Source organism: Lipotes vexillifer, unplaced genomic scaffold (genome assembly GCF_000442215.2).
Source record: "Lipotes vexillifer unplaced genomic scaffold, Lipotes_vexillifer_v1.1 scaffold809, whole genome shotgun sequence".
Lineage (NCBI taxonomy): Eukaryota > Metazoa > Chordata > Mammalia > Artiodactyla > Lipotidae > Lipotes > Lipotes vexillifer.
The window spans coordinates 889,007-910,785 of record NW_006788521.1 but is presented as its reverse complement, the minus strand read 5'-3'; the positions used below and the strand labels follow the sequence as shown (position 1 = coordinate 910,785).

The 21,779-nt window shown below is 41.7% G+C and overlaps 1 protein-coding gene across 2 annotated transcripts in view; it reads left to right on the top strand.

Moving 5' to 3' along the window:
* The window catches only part of NR4A3 (nuclear receptor subfamily 4 group A member 3), a 33,907-nt gene extending 14,317 nt beyond the window's left edge, over positions 1-19,590 (top strand). For both annotated transcript variants that reach the window (XM_007461646.1, XM_007461645.1), the window contains exons 7-9: positions 4,112-4,311; positions 6,516-6,694; positions 19,343-19,590. In XM_007461646.1, coding sequence (XP_007461708.1) covers positions 4,112-4,311; positions 6,516-6,694; positions 19,343-19,590 — 627 coding nt within the window. The remainder of the gene's footprint in view (positions 1-4,111; positions 4,312-6,515; positions 6,695-19,342) is intronic.
* Positions 19,591-21,779: the final 2,189 nt, after the last annotated feature.

The window sequence follows — 21,779 nt, the reverse complement described above, 5'->3', positions numbered from 1 at the left end:
AGAATATGTGTACATAGTTTGGCTCATAGAATGATAACATCAAAGTATAAAGAAATATAAGGACCCAGGGAAAAGTTACATTCTAAGTGGAAACAAAGTGTTCTTAGGACATTTTACATATTTAGCCGGGACTGACACTGAGGTAGAGTAAATAGCAGATTCTGCTCTGCTATGAAAACATCACATTGCTAAATATTAGAGCTGGTGTTCACCAAGGGTCTCACATAATTCCCAAATAACTTATTTTAGGTCTAGGTTGTGGCTGAAATCTGACCTGTATAGCCATGGTATTGCCATTTGAAATGTGCCAACTCAATTTAGTTTAAATAGTATTCACTGTTTTTTGCAGCTCTAGATTCTCAATCTAAGTGCTTCGGAGAAATCTGCATTAGACATTAGCTATCAGTAAATGCAATATTGTGTCTTTGACTAGTGGTAAAACCTGATTATTGATTATTCATATAGGCTGGAATAAAAAGCATAAATAGGAAAAAAAGATTCACTTTTAAAGTCTTTCTCTATTTGGCCTATGTCTGATTAGAATGGTCAATGAACAAGTATTTCTAGATTTTTCTTTGGTGAACCCCAAAGCTGCTTATCCCAGAGACAGAGGGATGTAGGGGAGCACAGAAGCAGAGATGGGGGTCTGGTTCTTCCAACTCCACGTACAGTATTCCTTAGCGAGGTGTTTATAAATTGCTAGTCCAGGCAGAGAAAGACTCTAAAATGTTTTGTTCCGTTTCTTTAAATCTTCTGTTCAGTAGAGGGGATACTTGATTTGTCTTTTCCCCCCAGCAGTTGATGCTGACCCTCCAGTCACCCCCAAGTTACTGGTGGCTCAGGCTGAATCCAGTTTGGCTCCAGAATTCTGAAACATGAACCAGAATCACTGCAGGTGAAGCTCAGAGAGTCTGGCTGGAGTCTGGCACACAGGGCCTGCTGGCTTTCCTCCCTGCTGGACTCTATCAGAGAAAACAGCATACACAGGCAGCAACTGCATTTCCCTGTGTGCAGGATGCATGAAATGTGAGCCCAGCAGGGGTGGAGGCCTGCAGAGGACCCTGGGGGAAAGCTAAGTGCTCTGGAGGATTCTGAGCAAATATTGGAAGCAGGGAGATTATTGAGTTGTGAGCCATGGTTTCAGGGACTTCAGTGCAGGAGAGAGCTGTTAGGTCCCATTCCTTGACATTCTTTAGTGTTTTTTTCTCCATTTAACACACTATTTTAAAACAACAATGCTGAATCAGTATCAAATTCTAGGCAATACAGTCACACCTGGTGTGATTAGCAACATTTAGAATCATCAAATGCAAGAGCCATCACATGAAACATTCACCAGGATAGATGATGATCTGGGCCATAAAACACACCTTAACACATTTAAAAGAATAGAAATCATACAGTGTCTGCCGTCAATCCCACAAAGGAATTAAACTAGAAATCAGTAACAGAAAGATAGCTGAATGCAAGAGCCAGAAGGAATCAGCTAGTCTAGTCACTCCCAACTTCAGAGGCAGAAACAAACCCAGAGAAGTTAAGTGCCTTGTCTAGGGCTGCACAGCAAGTCAGTGCCAGAGTCTGGAGGAGGTCCCCATGACCTACTGCCTGATCCAACATTCTTTCCTCAACTCTGAATTACCTGGGAGTTTCACATGTAGTGCTGTCAACTTTCTAAAGGTGGTGCTGCCCTGAATTTCATCCTGCCCCTGGAGAGCATATGGAATTAGATTCATACAAGAAGAGAAAGTTTAAAAATAAAATCTTTTTTTTCCACTCTCCTCCAGTTAATAGTATGTGTGCTTGAAGGAACTGGTGGGGAGTGTCTGTGACACCAGTATCATGCTGTCATCCCTGAATATCTGTGGGAAGGATGACTGCTTCCTTCTCCTGGAATTTGCTTCCATGGTCCATTGCAACACAGAACATCCAGGGCTTCACAGAATCCAGGCCCTGGGTAGGTTATTGGGAACAGAGGAGCCAGGGATTTGAACTGGACCTGATATTATGGGATCCTAGAAAAAGTCAGGGCTGAAAATTAGAAACCTTCCGGTTCAACCCCTTCCCCCATTTTATAAATATGAAAGCTGAGGGACAGTGATAACTCCAAGTATCAAAACTGTTATCAGTATCATCACTGTCGTCATGTGTCAAACACGTTCTATGTGTCAGGTCCTCTGCATATATTATCACATTTAATCAGCACAACAAAATGTTAAGGAAGATATTATCCCCATTTTACAGAGGAGAAAACTGAGGCTCAGAAAAGTGAAGTAATTTACCCCAGATAACTATAGCAGCAGAGCTACATTATTTCACAAATTAGGAGCCTAGACAAATCTAGGATCAAAGTAGCTTGGCTCCTTGTCTGATGTTTCTTTTGTTATTTCATGATGCCTCTTGGGAAAACACAAAGAAAAAAAAAAAGACCCAATTAAGACAAGTGCCTCATTTCCTCACACCTGTGTAGTTCTACAGTGAGCACTTGGCTGCTTATTGGCTGTTTGTCCTCCAGCCAGGTTAGAGTATTGTTGCAAACCTAGGCACTCCCCTGACTGTTCTTTCATGGAACAATATTCAACAACTGTTTATTGAGTGTCAGTTATGTGCCAGTCACTGTGTTGACAAAATATGGGACCAAATGAATACATACATGGAGAACTCCAATTAAAGCAAAGCAAAATCCTTTTTAAAACTATCCTACAGGCCACCAGCTAGTAACATCAGACCTATTAACAGCTAGGAGGTGTAGGACTGGAAATCACAGAGCCATGTTTAAGTCTTGGCTGTACCACTGTTGGTTATGTAACTTGGGAAAGTGTATTAACCTTTCCAAGCTTCTTTGAGCCTCAGTTTCCTCATCTGTAAAATAAGGATTAAAATCCATGCCCTTTGAGGATCAACTGAGAGACACAAAAGCACACTCAGCTGTGTTTGTGTGAAGGCAATGATGTGCATATTTACATGAATGTTTTTGCACATCTCCTAAGTCTCTGTGTTGTTGGTTGTCCCTTGATTATTATCTCGCTGTATCAATCTTTCCTGCCTGACGCAGGAAAGATTTTCCTCCAGTGATTCAAGCAAAACCCAGACTCTACCAGCATATCTAAAAGCTGTGTCGAGACTTTATCCCTGTTTGTACCTTTCTTCTCCTGGGGCCCTCTAGATCAATGATGTCCAATAGGGTGTTCTGCTGTGATGGAAATGTTCTAAACACATGTGACTATTGAGCACTTGAAATATGGCTCGTGTGACTGAAGAACTGGATTTTAAATTGCATTTAATTTTCATTAATTTTAGCCGCGAGCCCTGAGTCTGATGGCACACAGCTGCCTGGGCCCTGCCAAGGACACACTCCTCCCCGACCCCTTCTTTGTTTGTTTTATCTCTCAGAAATCCATCTGCAGCAAGCATCCATCTTCTCGTATTGGTTAATTCCGTGATTCTCAGACTTCGCTGTGCATGAGAATTCACCTGGACATCTTGATAAAACAGTTTCTTGGGCCTACCCTCAGAGTTTCTGATTCTGTAGGTCTGGGGCAGAGCTGGAGATTTTCATTTCTAACATTCCCAGGTGTTGCTGATGCTGCTGGGCCAGGGGCCACAGTTTGAGAACCAGGGTTAATTAAGCATCTTGTTTGGAGACAGCTGTGCCTTAGGGAATCTGTGGATGCTGGAGGCCCGTGCAGACACAGCCCCCTGGGGTAACGGTTCTCAACACAGCAGCCCTTTGGAATCACCTGGGGAGCTTTTAAAATTCCTGATGACCAGTCCCGATCCCAGACCAGTTAAATTAGAATCTCTGTGGATATGACCCAGACATGAGTGTTTTTTTAAAGCTCCCCAGATGATTGCAGTCAGGATTGAAAACCACTGCACTAATGGGACTTAAGCAAATTTCATTGCCTATTAAGTGGTAACAGAATCCACTCTATTTATGTCACAGGGCTATTGTGAGAATCCGATGAGACTGTGAATGCAAAAAGGTTTTATAAACTGTGGCACCTAAAAGTAAGGATTTAGGTGTTGAAAATCTTGGAAGAGCCAAGCTGCAAATGATGCTGTTATCCCTGTTGGATTGAGATAACTCCTCTGTCTGTGGTTTGCATTCTAGTACTGTCCCACTGACCAGGCCGCTGCAGGCACAGATGCCGAGCATGTACAACAGTTCTACAACCTTCTAACAGCCTCCATTGACGTATCTAGAAGCTGGGCAGAAAAGATTCCCGGATTTACTGATCTCCCCAAAGAAGATCAGACATTACTTATAGAATCAGCCTTTTTGGAGCTGTTTGTTCTCAGACTTTCCATCAGGTAATTACTTTTATCTTCCTCAGTCCATTCCTTCCTTTGAAGAATTTTGAAACCTGCTGTGTTTGTAACTAAGTCAGCAGTGAAAAGTTTGCTCAAGATGGACATATGAAATATGACCAGGCATTAAAAAACTGAGCAGTGAGTGGAGCCCTGGGCTGGCAGCCAGGACTCCTGGGTTCTAGTCTCAGTTTCAATACAGACTTTGCTCTAAGACCCTGAGCAGGTCACTTGCCTCACCAGAAATTTAGTTTCCTTCTTTGTAAAATGAGAATGTTGGATTTGGTGTTCTCTAAAGCCCCTTGTAGCTCACATTCAGTGATTCCAGGAAGATTCTCATGGTGCATAAGGTATTTCCTGGGAGCAAGTATTTGCTTTGAACATTGCATTTACCTCCCAAGTTTCTATTTAACAAGTTGCTGTTCTCATACACCAGATGGGGTGCTGAAGAGTGCCCACAGCTTCTCAACCCCCAGTGTTTACGCCAAGAGAATAGCTTCTGGATCAAAAGATTTTGTTCAACTTATGACACTCAGTGACACCAAACACAAAGAGGAACTGATTTTTCTAAAAGCTAGAACCTGGGATCTGAGCTTCTCTCTTAAAGCCCACATTAGCATTTTAAATTTCATCTTCCTTGCTTCCTTTTAGTTATATATTTATAGGACATGGTACCAACATTTTACCAATTTTATAGGAAAAATCATCACCTTTCCCCTCTTTGTCTTCCCTACCACCCCCTCCCCAGTTTCATACCATACTACCAAAAACTCTCACTTAAAGTGCAAATTCCCATGCCTCATTCCCAGCTATTTCGGTTTGGATCTACCTTGAAGGAAGTCCAGAAATCTGCATTTTTAAGTCATGCTCCAGCGATTCTGATGCTGGTGTTCTGAGGTCTGGGTTTGAAACCCTGAGGGTGAATCATTCGCTCCTGTGCGTCCCTCTGTGGAGGGAATCTGTAGGAGAGACTGAGGTGGAGTTACTACTAGACTGCCAGTAGTTAGCATAGTTAAATCCTGTGTGTGCAGGAGCCACGCTGAGCCAGCAATGTGACTACCATCTATTAGGCAGGCAGCAAAGGATTAAGTAGGTGATAAGCTCCATAAGAGCAGGCACCATAGAGGCCCTATTTACCAGGTGTTCTCCAGTGTCTGGCTAAGGAACGGGCACAGGCTTTGTGCTCAGGAAATACTTCCTGAGTGAATGAACGAATAAAGCTGTTCATCCAAGAAGCACAATTAAAGAGACATTAACTTGTTAATGAAAAAGGCCAAGAGTGAGAAATATGTGGCAAGAGATTTGAAAATTAAAGGAATTTATGAGTAAGGTAAGGACCACCTAGAATTCAGAATTAGTTACACCTAACACTCATTGGCCTCTTGTATACCAGGCATTGTGCGTGAGCTTTCAAATCCTTTATTTCATTCAATTCCCACAACTCTTTATAATTCCTGTTTTATAGATAAGGAAAAGGAAACTCAGAAAGATTAAAGGAGTGCCCAAGGCCCCACAGCGACGTGGTGCTAACTAGACGTTCCAGGGCACCTTTCATTAGAAAAGAATGGGATGACTATGGACATAATATAAACTATCTGGATGGGTTGAGAAATAACCCTCTACAGCCCCACTGTTTAAAGCAGAGAATGTAATACAAAATAAGGACTCTTTTTATTTTAGACCACTGTTCAGTTTGTCAGTGACTTCTGGCCTTGCAGGAACTTGGTGTTTTTAGAGTCTGCATAATGGAATTTTAGTGTCTAGCCTCGGGCCTTATCAGTTTTTGACATTTAAGGAAATGAAAGGGAAGTTGAAGGAGCGAAGTGCGAAGGAGCGCTGAAAGGAACAGTCTCATGTTCACTGCAGAGAGAGACTGGGCACTGGGCTTCACTCCCACCATCCATGAGTCCCAGGCTGAGCCAGCAACTGCTTGTAGCAATAAGAGAGCAGACGCCCTACCCTGAGCATCCCCAGGGCTGAGGCTCACCAGGGAAGTCAGCAGGCAACTGGTGGTGGTTGTTTAACCCAGGAGAACAGTCTTGTTCATGGAGGGCGTCTGGGCAGGTTTCACAGCACCACGCTGGGTTTTGGACGCTGCCCCAAGGCTGTGTGGGTGCCTGTGTGTTATGATGTTATCCCACTGGACAGACTGAACAGACCTATTTAATGTGTCTCTGTTCCTCACCCACCACGACTTTCTCTCGTAGGTCAAATACTGCTGAAGATAAGTTTGTGTTCTGCAATGGACTTGTCCTGCATCGACTTCAGTGCCTTCGTGGATTTGGGGAGTGGCTCGACTCCATTAAAGACTTTTCCTTAAGTTTGCAGAGCCTGAACCTTGATATCCAAGCCTTAGCCTGCCTGTCAGCACTGAGCATGATCACAGGTAAGCACCACACTGCCGTGACTTGAAGGGACTGTGTCCCCCTCTCTCTCCTTTCCTGGCTTATGGTAGATTCTGGCTTTGGCTGTCACACACACAAGAAATTAGGAAACTGATTGCCACTTTGCTGAAATCTGCTGCTTACCCTAGTTTAAAACAAGAGACAGGGACTTCCCTGGTGGCACAGTGGTTAAGAATCCGCCTGCTAATGCAGGGAACACGGGTTCCAGCCCTGGTCCGGGAAGATCCCACATGCCGGGGAGCAACTAAGCCCATGTGCCACAACTACTGAGCCTTGCGCTCTAGAGCCCGCGAGCCACAGCTACCGAAGCCCATGCACCTAGAGCCTGTACTCCGCAACAAGAGAAAGCCCGTGCACAACAATGAAGACCCAATGCAGCCAAAAATAAATTAATTAATTAATTTTAAAAAAAAACAAGAGACATACACCTGCAACTTATTGTCATGAACTTCCAGGAAAGAGGATTCCCAGTCTATTTGGTTATTGTCAACAAACCCAATATATGACAATCTAAGTTTCCACAGGACCTCTGTGGGCAGTTGGACTCGCTGCTTCAGGGTTATTTTTACAGGGGGTTTTGAAGGAAGATTACCTTAACCAGCCTGTTCCTGTGGGGCAGAGGGGCGAGTCTTCCCCTTTCCTCAGTCCTTGGCTAGTAACCCAAAGTAAAACCAAAGAACTGCATGCACATAAAACACACCTTTATTTATTTACAACTTTATTTAGCAACTTTGATTGGCAAAGGACTGAGGAAAATGGATATTCATGTAAGGCAAAAATGGTTTAACTCAACGATTTTGAAGGGTTAAAAGCAGAAGCCTAAAATATGTTCAACTTCTTTGTTATGCCGTTCTCCCCCTACGTGTCTCTCCCTCTCTATCCTTTGGGAGATAAAGGATTCCAAGGCAGAATGAGAGAGAAAGAGAAAGGCACAGTGCGTAAGAGAGGGGATACCATCTCCCTGGGGCTGCTGGAGGCTGCAGGCCCCAGCTCCCCTTTGCCCCTTTACACTTTCAGAGTTTCCTGTTCGATCTCATCCTTCTTGATCAAACAGGGGCCTGGTGAGACAGTGACAGTAGATGGAGGCTCCAGAAGAGGCTAGCCAGACCAGGGGTGCACCTCCCATCCTTTTCGTCAGACCCAAGTACGGGCTAGGCCGTTGGACTGAGGATTAAATTTCAGATTCTTGCTACACTCTTGGCCGTGGAAAACATGTTTTTCAGGCAGGTGATGAGTTTCACAGAGGACCAGATGCATCCTGTGGCACAGATGGGCCCTTCTTTCTGATGCATTGTCTATATGCACCTTCTTGGGACATCTGTTAGCTAAAGTGAGATGTGTCTGAGTACCTTAAGAGGCTAAGCTGGTTCATCATTTAATGGTTTACGTGAAGGTCAAGAAGAATAAAAGCATGTGTCATGGGAGGAATAGGACACTAGCATGTTCCCTTAGTATTCCAAGTGGAACCTGACTCCTCCTGGTCTTTGATCCTAGATGAGAAACTCCCTTCTTTTGTGAGGGTTCCAGAGACTTCCAAGGGAGCCATTAACAAAACAAAAAGAAACTGTCTCCAAGAGTATGGATTTGATTAAGGGGGCTTTCAAATGGCAACGTAAGGGAGCACCTGAAGAAAATAAACCCATTTAAGGCACAGACATATTTCTCCAGCAGTACTGAAATGAAATTGGCTCAAAGGCTACCTTTCAACTAAAGCTCTTCAGTTCAATTTTAAAACCATTCACTTCTTCCTAGGACAGTTAAACCTTCAAAACTAGAAAGTATGAAATTTAGTTAATTTAGAAAAACAGACACAAAAATTAGAGCCAGCCTTCGCTTTCCGTGAATAAAGCCAGCACATTGCCATGTCTCTATGGAAATGGGTTTTGAGTCTAGTATATCAACAAGTGTCCCCTGATCTAGGTACTCTGCTGCAAGTCAGTGGGTTTTCAGAGATGATAACACACATCCCTAGAGGAGATAGAGTATGCAGAAGAATCCATGTGATACAAGGTGCTGAGTGTTATTGTGGGGATGTGAGAGTGGGTACAAAGTGCTGAGAGACCCATGCTAGGGGGTGGTCTTCTCAAAAGAGGTAACATAAAAGAGTCTAAAAAAGAGTGGATATATGTATATGTATAACCGATTTGCTTTGCTCTACACCTGAAACTAACACAACATTGTAAATCAACTATACTCCAGTAAAAATTTTTTAAAAAGAAATAAATATGTCCAAACCAGAGGAAAAAAAAAGAGGTAATGTGAGCTGGTCTTTGATAAAAGCTTAGGATGTCTCCAGGCTAAAATGGAAGGAGTGAGAATTCTAGGCATAAATAAAAATGTGCTAAAGCCATTGAAAATATGGCTGTCATACGTTTCAGGAAGGAAATGTGTAAAAAAATAGAGTGATGGGAAATGAGACTGGTGTGATAGGTTAGGGTGGGGCAGGGCATGAAGAAGCTTTTACACTTAGGTGAGAAGATTGGGGGTTATCTTGAGAGCAGTGGGGGATCCACAGACACGAGCATCATGGCCAGGCTTGCATTTTAGAAAGGTCTACCCTGACAGCTGGTTTTGAGCACAGATTTTTAGCAGGAAAGAGACTAAGAGGAAAAAGACCAGTCCAGGTGTGAGAGTTGTGGTTTAAGAGGAGGGCCCGAGGCCTGCATCTTTTTTTGTTTTACCCTTTAAGTAGAAATTAATAGACAACAATGAGGTCACAGCATGCGGGTGCCAGGCAATCCCAACCTGGAGAGATCGGCAGTTCAGTGCACAGAATACAAACTAAGAATTAGGAGAAGGTGTTGCTAGTCTTGTCTCTGCCTCCAGTTTACTGTGTGTCCGGCAGTTATAGCTACTCATCCACTGCCTATCTATGTAGAGGCACGCTCAGGAAGGAAGCAGTTTGGCATGGCAGAAATTGCAAGGATTTTGGAGACCACCATCCCCAGGTTAGAATCTGGGATCGCATATTTAATAAGTACGTACTATTGAGAAATGCATTTCTCTGAACTTCAGTTTCCCCATCTGTAAAATGGGGGAAATAATATCAATTGCCTCAGGTGGCAGTAAGGATTACAGAAAATTAGGTTTGTGATGTAGCCAAACTGGATTCAGAATAAGCACTCTTATCCACTTACGTTCCATCCTGGAGGGATGGTAACAGGGGCTCCCTCAAATGAGGCACACACCTGCCCCTTCTGCAAACCCTAGGTGGTCCAAAATCAAACTCAGTGTCATGAGGAATCAGGCGGTGGCCTTAGAGGCAGTGTGTTTGGTGAATATCTCTTTGGATGCTTGAGAGAGGCTCAAAGAAGGAATATTAAAGGAATTCAGCTGCAGTTACTGGGCACTTACAATGGGCCCGGTCCTTGATGGGGTGTACCCAGATCCTGTGCTCAGTCCTGCAGCCTGTGCAGAGCCGGGTGTTACAGGTGCTGTGGTTATAACACGCAAGAAAAAGAAGCCCTCTTCTCTCATTTCTGGATCTCACAGAACTCTCTTTGTGATTTGCTGGTTCGGAGGGGGTTTGAAATGTGTGAAAGCATCAGGAAATGGCAGAAAAGGCAATGCCTGAGCAACAGCAGTGCACATTGTTGTGGATATTAATTTTCATTTTAATATGGGCTACCCTGAAATCTTGACTTCTAAATAAGCTCCATTGACCATAAAGGGTGCTTGTCGAATATCAGTTGGGCTATTGGCAGCAGAAAATTCATCCCAAAATCTTCTGCTCCAAACCACACAGAACTCATGAAAAGGAAATGGGGTCTTAGACATTTAGCCAGTCTTGCTTTCCAGGAAAGTTATTGAGAATCTGGACAATATTGGTAGTTTGTACAAACATGACTTTGCTTCCTAATTCTTTTTTTTCCTCTTCCTTCACCTCTCTCTATGTGCCCTGGTAAAAAACTAGGTGGCGAGGTGGGGCAGGAAATGGTTTCTTTCAGATCACTCTCCTTTCACACAGTGAAAGGGAATTCCCCACAGTTGTGGTTGTCAAATGTTTTTAGGTCCCCAGTTCATCTACCCTAACCATTCCCTTTTCCGGTGACATATTCCTGACATAGGAGTAATGGAAATGCTTTGCTTCTGATGGAATATCAATGAGGTGGTATCTAGTTGCAGTTAATTATGTATAACAAATAAGAAGCCCGCCAAATAGAAAGTTAGTGTGGAATTACCATTTTATAAGTATCCATTCCCTAAGTAAATACTGAAGACCTACTATATGTGGGGCATGGTGGCAGCCCCTAGGGATGCAAAGATGAGTCATGTGTGAATTCTGCTGTCAGAAAGTGTATGGTCTACTAGGAAGTCATATATGATGATGATGTAGTGAATTCAGTGTGTGGTGGTGAGTGCTCAGGTCCTTAAAAGTGCAGGGGAAGTTCAGACTACTGCTAGCACTTTGCAGGTGAAGAAAAGTGGAGGTGCTGGTCATGAATAGCTTCCCAAGGAGGTGGTATCAAGAAATGAGACCATTTAGAGGAAGGACATTCCAGATGGAGGAAACAGCATAGCAAGGGCATGGCAGTGGAACACTTCAACACATTTTGGGGAAAAGCAAGTATGGTGGAGTTGCATTATGTATCTTTTAAATCCTATATATAATCTCAGTAGAAAGAACAGAAAAATTAAAAGAGTACAAGTTATTACATTTGATGATTCTATGTCTTTGAATGAGCGTGAGAGAGTAGACATGAATCTACTGTGGGCCATGGTCTCTCTGCTTCTGGTGATGAGAGCTGAGAGTGTGTGCTGCACTTTGGGGAAATGTAAAGAATTTTCAGGAGAAAATATTGATTCTATGTAATATTTATCTTATGGCCTAGGATTATGACCTAATCTCAGAGTAAAATGCATTTCCCATATAGTAAAAAGGGAAATAAGGTTGGAAAGGCAGTTTTGGACCAGATGGTGGAGGGAACTTGAGTGCCCAAATGCCATTTTGCAAAACACTACACTAAAAGAATGTTCCCCGTGGCTTTCTTTCCCTGCTCATGTCTTCCGTCAGGTAGAAAATGCTCTTTTCTTTCTGTAGTCTTTTTCTTTGTCTTATTGGAACATGAATTCTGAGACTGAGGAGGAGGCAGAAAGCAATGAAACAGTGACATGGCAGAACCTGGCAGGTGGCTGATCCTGCCACACCCTCTACCACCTGTCTTCCCAGAGCTCCACTGTTCTCTCTAAATGGTTACCTGGTTACTCTGTTTTTATATCACATATAGCCATCGGCTACATTGCAAGGAAAACTAAGTGTAAAACTTGGCAGGGGCATACTGTTTTTTTTAAAAGGTAGTGGAGAAAGGTCATGAGATTTGGAGATTGGAGAGCTGAGTTCAAGTCTTCACCCTGCGTACTTCCTAGCTCTGCAAGTTTGGGCAAGTTCCTTACCCTCTCTGAATCTCAGTTTTGTTGTTTTTCACAGGGATAATAATGTCCACTTGTAGGTTTCTTGTAAAGATTGAATGAGCTAATGTATACTTTGCAGAAAAAAATATTAGACAAACCTTTATTATTATTATCCTAAATGGTAGGAGTTTTACTTCCAGGAAGAGCTAGCTGTTCTAAGAATCCATAAAAATGTTGATGCATCCCTACAATTGTTTATACACATCACATTAAGCAATTTCTTTGTGTCTTTCTTTTCCAGCTAGACCCAGGGTTTCTTAAGGGCAGGGAGAGTCTTATTCATCTTTAAAATTACTTTAGCATTGAAAGGTGTCTGGCACAAAGCAAATATTGGTTGAATGAATGGGTTAATTGTGAATAGCAGAAAGTTTCCCAAATTAGGAAAATCTGAATTATTTATTTTTAGCCCACCACTTTGTTAGTAGAAAATAGTTAGAATTCCTGAGAACTACCTTATTTCAATTCAGATTGACTCAGTAATATTTATTGAGCATCTTCTATGTGCCAGGCATAAAATCCCTTACCCTCCAAGAGTTCGTGGTCTCGCTGGGGAGACAGACACCTGCTCTAATAGATCAAAGACAGACAGACAGACTGAAAAGCACTATTACAGCCTGAGCACAGGTTGCTGACCGACTTGTGGTTTCCTGATCAGCGTGGGCTCAGTGTCTCTGGGACTGCCTGTCAGTAAAGGATGTTATTATGACATGAGAAGTAGCAGTGAGATGACTTCCCAGAGAAAGCAGTAGAGCTCCGAGCAGGAAATTCTGTTTGTTAGTTGGTGTTTGAGTTACACACACTTCTCTCCCCAGTTGCTGTCCTTTCCTTCTCCTTTGGCTGGACCTGTATTATTGCTGTTGCTGGGTTGGCCTGTGTGGAGACCTGCTCAAAATCAAAAGTTGCTTTTCCTTATTGAGGCTCCTGATGGTATCATCACCCCTTTCCTCATCCCCTGATCCTTGCCATGAGGAAGAGGATTTGGCATTTCTTGTGTGGGTCTAAGAGGCAGATCTGGAAACTGTAGGAAGGCAAAATTTAGCTCAACATAAGAAAAACTTTCTAAAAGACAGAACTGTTTGAAATTGGAATAAGCAACCATGGACAGTGAGTTCCTGCCTTGGGGAGTGAGGTTTACAAAACAGAGACTAAATGAACGCTAGTTGTAGACTGGGTCAAACATCTTATGGGGACTGGGGTTGACTATAACAACCTTCTCCAGCTTTCACGTGCATGCAAATCACTGGACATCTTGTTAAATTGAGGATTCTGATTAGGTAGGTCTCTGCAAGTCCTGAGATTCTAACAAGCTCCCAGGTGATGTTGATGCTGCTGATCTAGGGACCACACTTGGGTAGCAAGGGACAAGGGAACCTACTGGTAATTAGGATTCCATGAAATTAGCAATAACTACCATTTTAAAATACTCAGTGCGAGGCACTGTGCCAAGGCCTCTGCCTGTGTTATCTGTTTAATGTTCTTTAGTAAATAGATTTGGAAGGACCTGAGATGGGTTACAGCAGAGATGGGAAGCAGAGAGACCAGTCAAAACCTATTAAAACAACATAGGTAACAGATATTGAAAACCTGGTCCAGAGGCAGTGAGACTGAGAGAAGATAGGTGCAAGGAACACTGCAGAGATAATAATCAAAGTTCTTGCAGTGGATTAAATATGAGCTGGGGAGAAAAATTGTTAGAGATGATTGTGAGAGTGACGGGGAGGATTGTGGAATCATTAATAGGCCAACTCAGAAGTGGCTGATTTGAAGGAAAGTTGAAGGGAAAGTTGAGCTGGGGACGTGGAAGATACTTGCTAATATTTATTAAGTACTTACTATATGCCAGGCATTGTTCCAAATACTTCACATGTCTTAATTCATCTAATTCTCACAACAACTCATGAGGCAGGTACCATTATTAGCTCTATTTTATGAATGTGGAAACAGACCCAAAGTCACCCAGCTAATAAGTGATAGAGTAAGGCTTTACATCCAGGAAATCTGGTCCCAAAGCTTCTGATGTGGTAGGTTTTAGAGTTTGTTAAGTTCTTTCCTGTTGTTAGCTTCTTAATAACTCCCAACTTGTATATTTATTCTGAGCAACCCACCTGTTTAGTATTCATTTAATATAGTTTACAGGTCCCTCCATTAACATATTCACTTAACAGATATTTATTGGGTACCTCCTATGTAGTGGGCTTGGTGCTGGAGATACAATGATGAGCAAGTACAGTCTATGCCCTCATGGAGCTTACATTTGATGGAGGAGGAGGCAATTGTCGCAAAAATATCTGATTTCAACCTGATATCATTCAAAGGGAAAAAATAGAGAAAATGCCATAGGAGAACATGATCTAGACTGGGACTAAAAAGGGAAGCTTCCCTGAAGAATTATTTGATCTGCAATCTAAAGGATGAATAGATGTTAACTAGGTGAAGAGGGAAGAACATGAACACAAACCTAAATAGCTTTATTATTCCACTCAATCAGTCCCTCCCCCTCTCTCGATCTCTCTCTCCCTGTTTCCTCCCTTCTCCCTCCCTTCCTCCCGTCTCTCCTCCTCCCCCCTGCCTGCCTTCCTCTCTCTCCTCGCAGAAATGTCTATGGCCTGGAGAGCCAGAATGAGCAGGAACCCAGCAGTGTCTTTAGATACTAACACCACGCAGGTTAGGAGTGCGGTCTGTTGTCTGTCTGCTTTGTTCACTGCTCTAACCCCAGTGGCTGTAACATTACTTGGCACAGAATACATACTCAAATATTTGTGGAAAGAAGCAATTAGTCAATTAGCTAATTAGGTACACGGAAAGTAGGAGGGAGTTACAGGGAGGCTGAGTTAATCTCAGGAAGAGGAGGAACATTCTAACAGTGTTCAAGGCAACCAGGTACAATGGAAATATCTCTGGACTTGGTGTGAAGGAAATTAGCCACTTGTTCATTTTGACCACGGGCAAATCACTTAACCCTCTGTGCCTTAGCCTTCTTACTCATTAAATAAAGATCATCTTTGTCCTGCCTAATTCACAGGGTTATTGTGAGGGTGCAGTAAAATAATCTAAGTAAAAATGTAATGTAAAGTGCTATTAAATATATTTTTATTATCAGGGTGTAATAGTGAACTGCCAGTCCAGCTGGTGCCAGGTACTGTCTTTGTGGTATCTCATAGTGGGAATTCTTGTCTTAGGAGAAAGTTTGAACTAAATAACTCAAATTCTTTCCAATTCATGTATTCTACGGTTATGCCATATAAATCCATTATGTAACCATTTCTATAAGTTGTATTTTAAAGTTTTGAATACATAAAGCTGAGTTAAAATACTGAAGTATTGGGTAAAAATGTTGTGGATCAAAATGCAAAAAATACTGAGAAGTTTGTTTTATTTAATGGTGGACAAAGATCTTAAGCTGAAATCTGTATATAATTCTCTAGGGGGGGGGGAAATCCGAATGTCTGATTTCCCCTAGAATTTATGAACTCTCTGTATATCAGCTCTGCAGCCATGTTTACCAAGCTGCAAGATGAAAGGGGGTCCCTTAAACTAAAATGTCAGTGATTGGGGTTTTAAGGAATTTCAAATTACTCGGAAGGTCCCAGACACTTAGTGACTCCCAAGAGATTTGAAAATCTTGCTGACTGCTGGCAGTAGTTTGCCTGGAGACTGAATTTTATCTCAGCCCTTTTGAAAGAGTAAAGAAGCCACAAATCCAGTAGCTGTTCAAAACAACAAAGAAGGTGCCCTTGGCTTCTAACAGGAGTGTCTCTGAATTCCTCAAGGAATTCCAGGCCTAGGCTTGATCCAGCTGGCAGGAGGTATCGATCTCCACTTGAATTCACTGAATAAATAATGGTTGCCATAGTTATCGAGCAGTCACAACTGGTTGGAGAGCAGGGAAAACTCCGAGGCACCTTCTGTGAGTTTGGCCATGAGAAAGTCTGGTTACAAGGTTCCATAATCAACCCCCTCCTGAAATCCAGCCCACACATTGCTCAGTTTCTTTATCCTGATAATGAATATGGGATCTTGAATATAGTGCAAGACATGAGGCGCAGAAAGGAAGGGAAAGCTTAAATCAATGGATCGGTATTTTATTCTGGGAAAAGCATCTCTCCCTGCATTATGAACCTAATTTGATATATTTCAGTATTTAATAGAATTTGCTATCAGCAAGATGACCGTTTGATCGTGTTACAGCAACTAGAGGGGTTCTCAGAGGACCAAATCCCAGTTTGTTCTATTTTAACATTGTTTATTATACCAATAGCGTTGACCTGGATATTTTAAAAGGAAGGAAAAGAGTTATCTGACAATCTCATGAATATTTTCACTTTTCTGTTTCCTTTCATCCTTCTCTATATGCAGAAATACTTTTTACATGGATGGAATCACAGCTTAGATACCATTTTATATTCTAATCTTTATTTAATGTGATATTATATATATTGCCATGTCGCTTCACAGCCTTCATATTTGTCCTTTTTGATGTCTACAGAATCTTCTGTTATGAGGACATACCATTTTTCACTTAACAGTTCCCCTATTCTTCTTCCCTTTATCTTTTTCCATTTTTTAAAATAGGTAATGCTACCCCAAATGTCTTCATGCATACAGTCTTATTCTTCTGTTCGGTGTTTTCTTCAGATAAATTCCCAAGAATGGGATTACCTGGTCAGAGGCTACGAACATTTTATAGCTCTTGAAATTTACTGCCAAGTTTGCAGCCAGCTTTTTTGCTTTTGGGGGAAAATAAAACTTTAGGCAGAGCACCATTGCAGTTTAAGTTCACTCTTGAGTGCTTCTTCTGAGACTAAAACAAGGGGACTATGTATTTAGTAAAGATAAACCATAGAGGACAGCTTTGCACCTGGGCTGATTAGTTAATAGCTTCCTGGGGGAAAGTAAAATCCTGCACTGCAAAGCTTGGGAGTCAGGGGACTTTATCGCCTTTGTTTGACCCTGCAGCTGCCAGCCATTTGCCATGTGTCAGGTATTGTCTTAGGGGCTGACTGTGCCACGCATGTAGCACTCTACAGTTGGCAGAACAATTTTATGTAGCATCATCTTAGCTGGACCTCACAATAAACCATGGAGGCGAGCTTTATTATAATCACATTTTTTCTTTCAATTCATTGTGTAATATTTAAGAAACACAGAAAAGAATGAAGAAGACTACAACAAAGACTTGTGTATCTACCACCCTTTAATCTCCATTTTCCTAGGAGGATGTTGAGCCTTAGAGCAATTAGGTCACATGATTAGTAAGTAACAGAACCAAAAATGGAACCCAGGTCTGTCTGACTCCAAGTTCAGTCACATTTTCTCTATATTATGTTGCATGGAGATGAGAGACCTGTAAGTTACAGCCCACTGAGATGCTGCTGGCAATTTTCATGGTTGTACTTTAATATAATTATAAATATATACAAATGTGCATCAGAGCTGGAAGGGACCTTAGAAGTCATTAAATCCAATCTCTTCCTTTTCATAGGGGCTCTAGAGAGGAAGGCGCTCCCCAAGTCATACACAACTAGCCAAGTTGGGGAAGAATGCAGATCTCCTGGTTCCTGGGCCTCTTTTTATTTAGGGCAAGAGAAAAAGAAAAGTGTCTAGATAGTTGCTTCATTTTTCTGATGATTTTGGGAATTAACTTTTCAAACAGAAATATTCCCAACTAAAAAAAAAATTAATGTAGGAAAAATTAAAAACTAGTACTTGATTTCCCATTGGATGAGATCTTCCATCTCTCAAGAATTATTATTTTACATGTAAATATACCAAGAGATGAAAACTTTGACTAAGATAACATTGGCCAAGCTCGTCTCTCTTTCTCTTCTCTCAGAAAGAGACTCTGATATCTACATGCTGAGGGAGAGCAAATTGATTTGTACTGGATGTCATGCTCCTTTCTGTTTGCAAGGAGATGCAACATTACTCTGGAGCAAGAGGACAGAGTGCCTCAGAAGACTGGGTTCAATTCCCAGCTTTTAGCAGCTGTGTGACTTTGGGAAAACCATTTAACCTTATTTACAAAATAAGAGATCATAATATTTAACATGGGGATAATTTATATGTTATTTTATAAAATATAAGATACTGGTGTTCATGTCTTGCCACATTATAAAATGCTTGCACCACCTCCTCTGGGCCTCCTCTCTTCTCTTTGACTTTTCTGTCTCCACAGCAGAGGAACGTGTATTTTGTACCAGGTGAAGGTCAGGTGTAGGTGTGTGCCAGGTGTAGGTCAATAGGAGTATGGGGCTGGGAGAACAAGGAAAAGAAAATCCGGATTCTTCTCAAGCTGCTTAGCATGAAAATACAAGAATGCGCTTTGTATCAGATCTTGCAGGGCAGCCTTTGCATTAACAAATGGAAATTACAGCCTTACTTACTAGCCCAGTGTGTCAAGATGGGAACATTTTTTCATTTGCCTGGATGTGTTTCCATGTCACTCTGAAAAAGAGTTGCTTCCTGATGGGGCTTTTGTAAGACCTCAGACAGATAATGTGTGCAAAATAGTAACCACCCTATTATTCACTCAATGTGGCTCTGTGACGGGAACTGTTTACTTCATCTGCATTATACGCCCAGGCTGATCCTCCAGAAACCCTGAATTGGGTATGATTATTATCTTCATTTTATAAGGAAACTGGGGCTCAGAAGTTAAGAGAATTACTCAAGGGGACACAGTGAGTAAGTGACAGGACTGGGATTCAATCCCTGTTGTTGTTTAATACCAAAGGCCATGAACTACCTCTAAGAGGGAGGGCACTTTGACTGTAAAATGCCATCCCAACTGGCAGAACAGGACACAGGCCTCCATTAGGGATTCAGGGTTTGTTTGTTTGGTTTTTTTTTTTTTAATTTATTTTTGGCTGTGTTGGGTCTTTGTTGCTGCACGCGGGCTTTCTCTCGTTGTGTTGAGCAGGGGCTACTCTTCATTGCGGTGTGTGAGCTTCTCATTGCGGTGGCTTCTCTTGTTGTGGAGCGCAGGCTCTAGGTGCGCGGGCTTCAGTAGTTGTGGCACACAGGCTCAGTAGTTGTGGCTCACGGGCTTAGTTACTCCACGGCACGTGGGATCTTCCCGGACCAGGGCTCGAACCTGTGTCCCCGGAATTGGCAGGCAGATTCTTAACCACTGCGCCACCAGGGAAGTCCAGGGTTTCCGGGTTTTTAAAGATGTAACTGCCTCCTAAATTTTTCTATCCTTTTCTAACCCTCTGCAGAACGACATGGGTTAAAAGAACCAAAGAGAGTGGAGGAGCTATGCAACAAGATCACAAGCAGCTTAAAAGAGCATCAGAGTAAGGGACAAGCTTTGGAGCCCACTGAGCCCAAGGTCCTACGTGCCCTGGTAGAACTGCGGAAGATCTGCACCCTGGGCCTCCAGCGCATCTTCTACCTGAAGCTGGAAGACTTGGTGTCTCCACCTTCCATCATCGACAAGCTCTTCCTGGATACCCTGCCTTTCTGAACAGGAGCAGCCTGAGCAGGGAGCTGCCTCATCCGCTAGCAGCCGCTTGCTAAGCAGCGGAGGGATGGGTCTGGACACCTACCATTTTCTGTCCTTCCTTAAGAGAAAAAGCAAGCTCCTGTAGAAATGAAAGACTTTTTTTTTTTTTTTTTTTTTCTGGCACTTTTCCTTACAACTGAAAGCCAGAAAACTTGCAGAGTATTGTGTTGGGGTTGTGTTTTATATTTAGGCTTTGGGGTTGGGGTGGGGCGGGTATAGTTCATGAGGGTTTTCTAAGAAATTGCTAACAAAGCACTTTTGGACAATGCCATCCCAGCAGGAAAAAAAAATAGTAATAACTGTTTTAAAACTCTTTCTGGGGAATACAATTATAGTTGGTTTGTATTTAAAAACAAGAACAACCAAGGGTTGTTCGCCAGGGTAGGATGTGTCTTGAGATTGATCCCTTTAGAGTACACTTCTTGTATCAAGGGTACGTATGTGGTGCAAACAAAGCAGAAATTCCCTCTTCCTAATTTCTTTCTTCCTTATTTTATTTTAACAAATGGTGAAAGATGGAGGATTACCTATAAATCAGACATAGCAAAATGATAATGGCTGTTCGCTTCCATATACAAGTGCAATTTTTAAAGTGCTGTCTTACTAAGTCTTGTTTATGAACTCTCCTTTATTTTATATGGAAATTGAAAGGAGGCAGTCATGTTAGCAAATGACACATGCTAATTTTCCTAGTAGAGGCTTTGTCCACCTACCCTTTAGAACCCTTCTGAGGTATGGTCCATCCAAGAATTTAGGCCATTCTTGATGGATACAGATCCCTGCCCTGACTGTCCAACTGTCCTAAAGGGGGCTCAGATTATAAAATGGATTGCATACAGCTCCTTTTTTGTCATGTTCGGTAAATCCAGCCGGAGTTCCCTAAACTTTCTTCAATTATAGAAACTGACTGACACATTCATTCAGAAGGCCCAGGAGCATTCAATGAGTTTTAAGCGTTTGAACCCTAGATGAGAACATGCAAATGAGTAGGAATGGATCATACAGGGTAAGCACAGGGATAATAAGGTTTTTAAAATATATATAATTTAATTTTTGTTACCGGTTAAAGAGGCAATTTTGGAGAACAAGTAAGTCTTATTATAAAAAAAAAATAGTGTGAATGTAAGTACTTAGAAAGGGTTAGTGGGCTGCGTTTCAACATTCCGTGTTCGTACTCCCTTTTGTATGTTTATACTGTTAATGCCATATTATTATGAGATAATTTGTTGCATAGTGTCCTTATTTGTATAAACATTTGTATGCACGTTATATTGTAATAGCTTTGCCTGTATTTATTGCAAGACCACCAGCTCCTGGAAGCTGAGTTACAGAATACTTAAATGGGGTGTTCACAGTGAACTTGGATACACCAATTAGAAATTAAATAAACAAATATATATATAAATATAGCAGGTTACATATATATATTTATAATGTGTCTTTTTATTAACCATTTGTACAATAAATGTTACTTCCCATGCGGTTATTTTATGGTTCATTTGCAGTGACTTTTAAGGCAGTACTGTTTAGCACTTTGATATTAAAATTTTGCTTATGTTTTGCTAAATTCAAATAATGTTTGAAGATTTTTAGGTCTAAAAGTCTTTATATTATATACTCTGTATCAAGTCAAAATATGTTTGGCCATTTTGCTAAGAAACAAACTTTGAATGTCAAACTGATGTCACAGCAGTTTTTGTTAGCTTTAAATCATTTTTGCTTTAGTCTTTTTAAAGGAAAAAGAACAAAACTATGCTCTTTATATTGTCATTAAATTATACAATCAAACAAATGCCAAATGAATTGCCTAATTGCTGCAAAGGATAGCCGAGATAGCAAGTCATATATGTTTTTTTCCAAGAGTCATTCTGATATTTGATCATGTATTATGTTTGTGTGAGCTTTTGTGAGAGATTATTATTTTTATATCAAGATGATAGGATCTGGAATGTTAGGATCTTGAAATGTTAGACTTAGACGGGGCCTGACTTGTCAACTAGTCCACCCACCCTGAAATTCATAGAGGAGAAAACTGGGGCCCAGCAAAAGGCAAAGAGTTACCCAAGTCAGACAGCTGGTAACAGAATCAAGACTAGGACCTAATTCTTCTTTCCATGGTCTTTTTACTTAATTTACTGCACCTGTAGGGA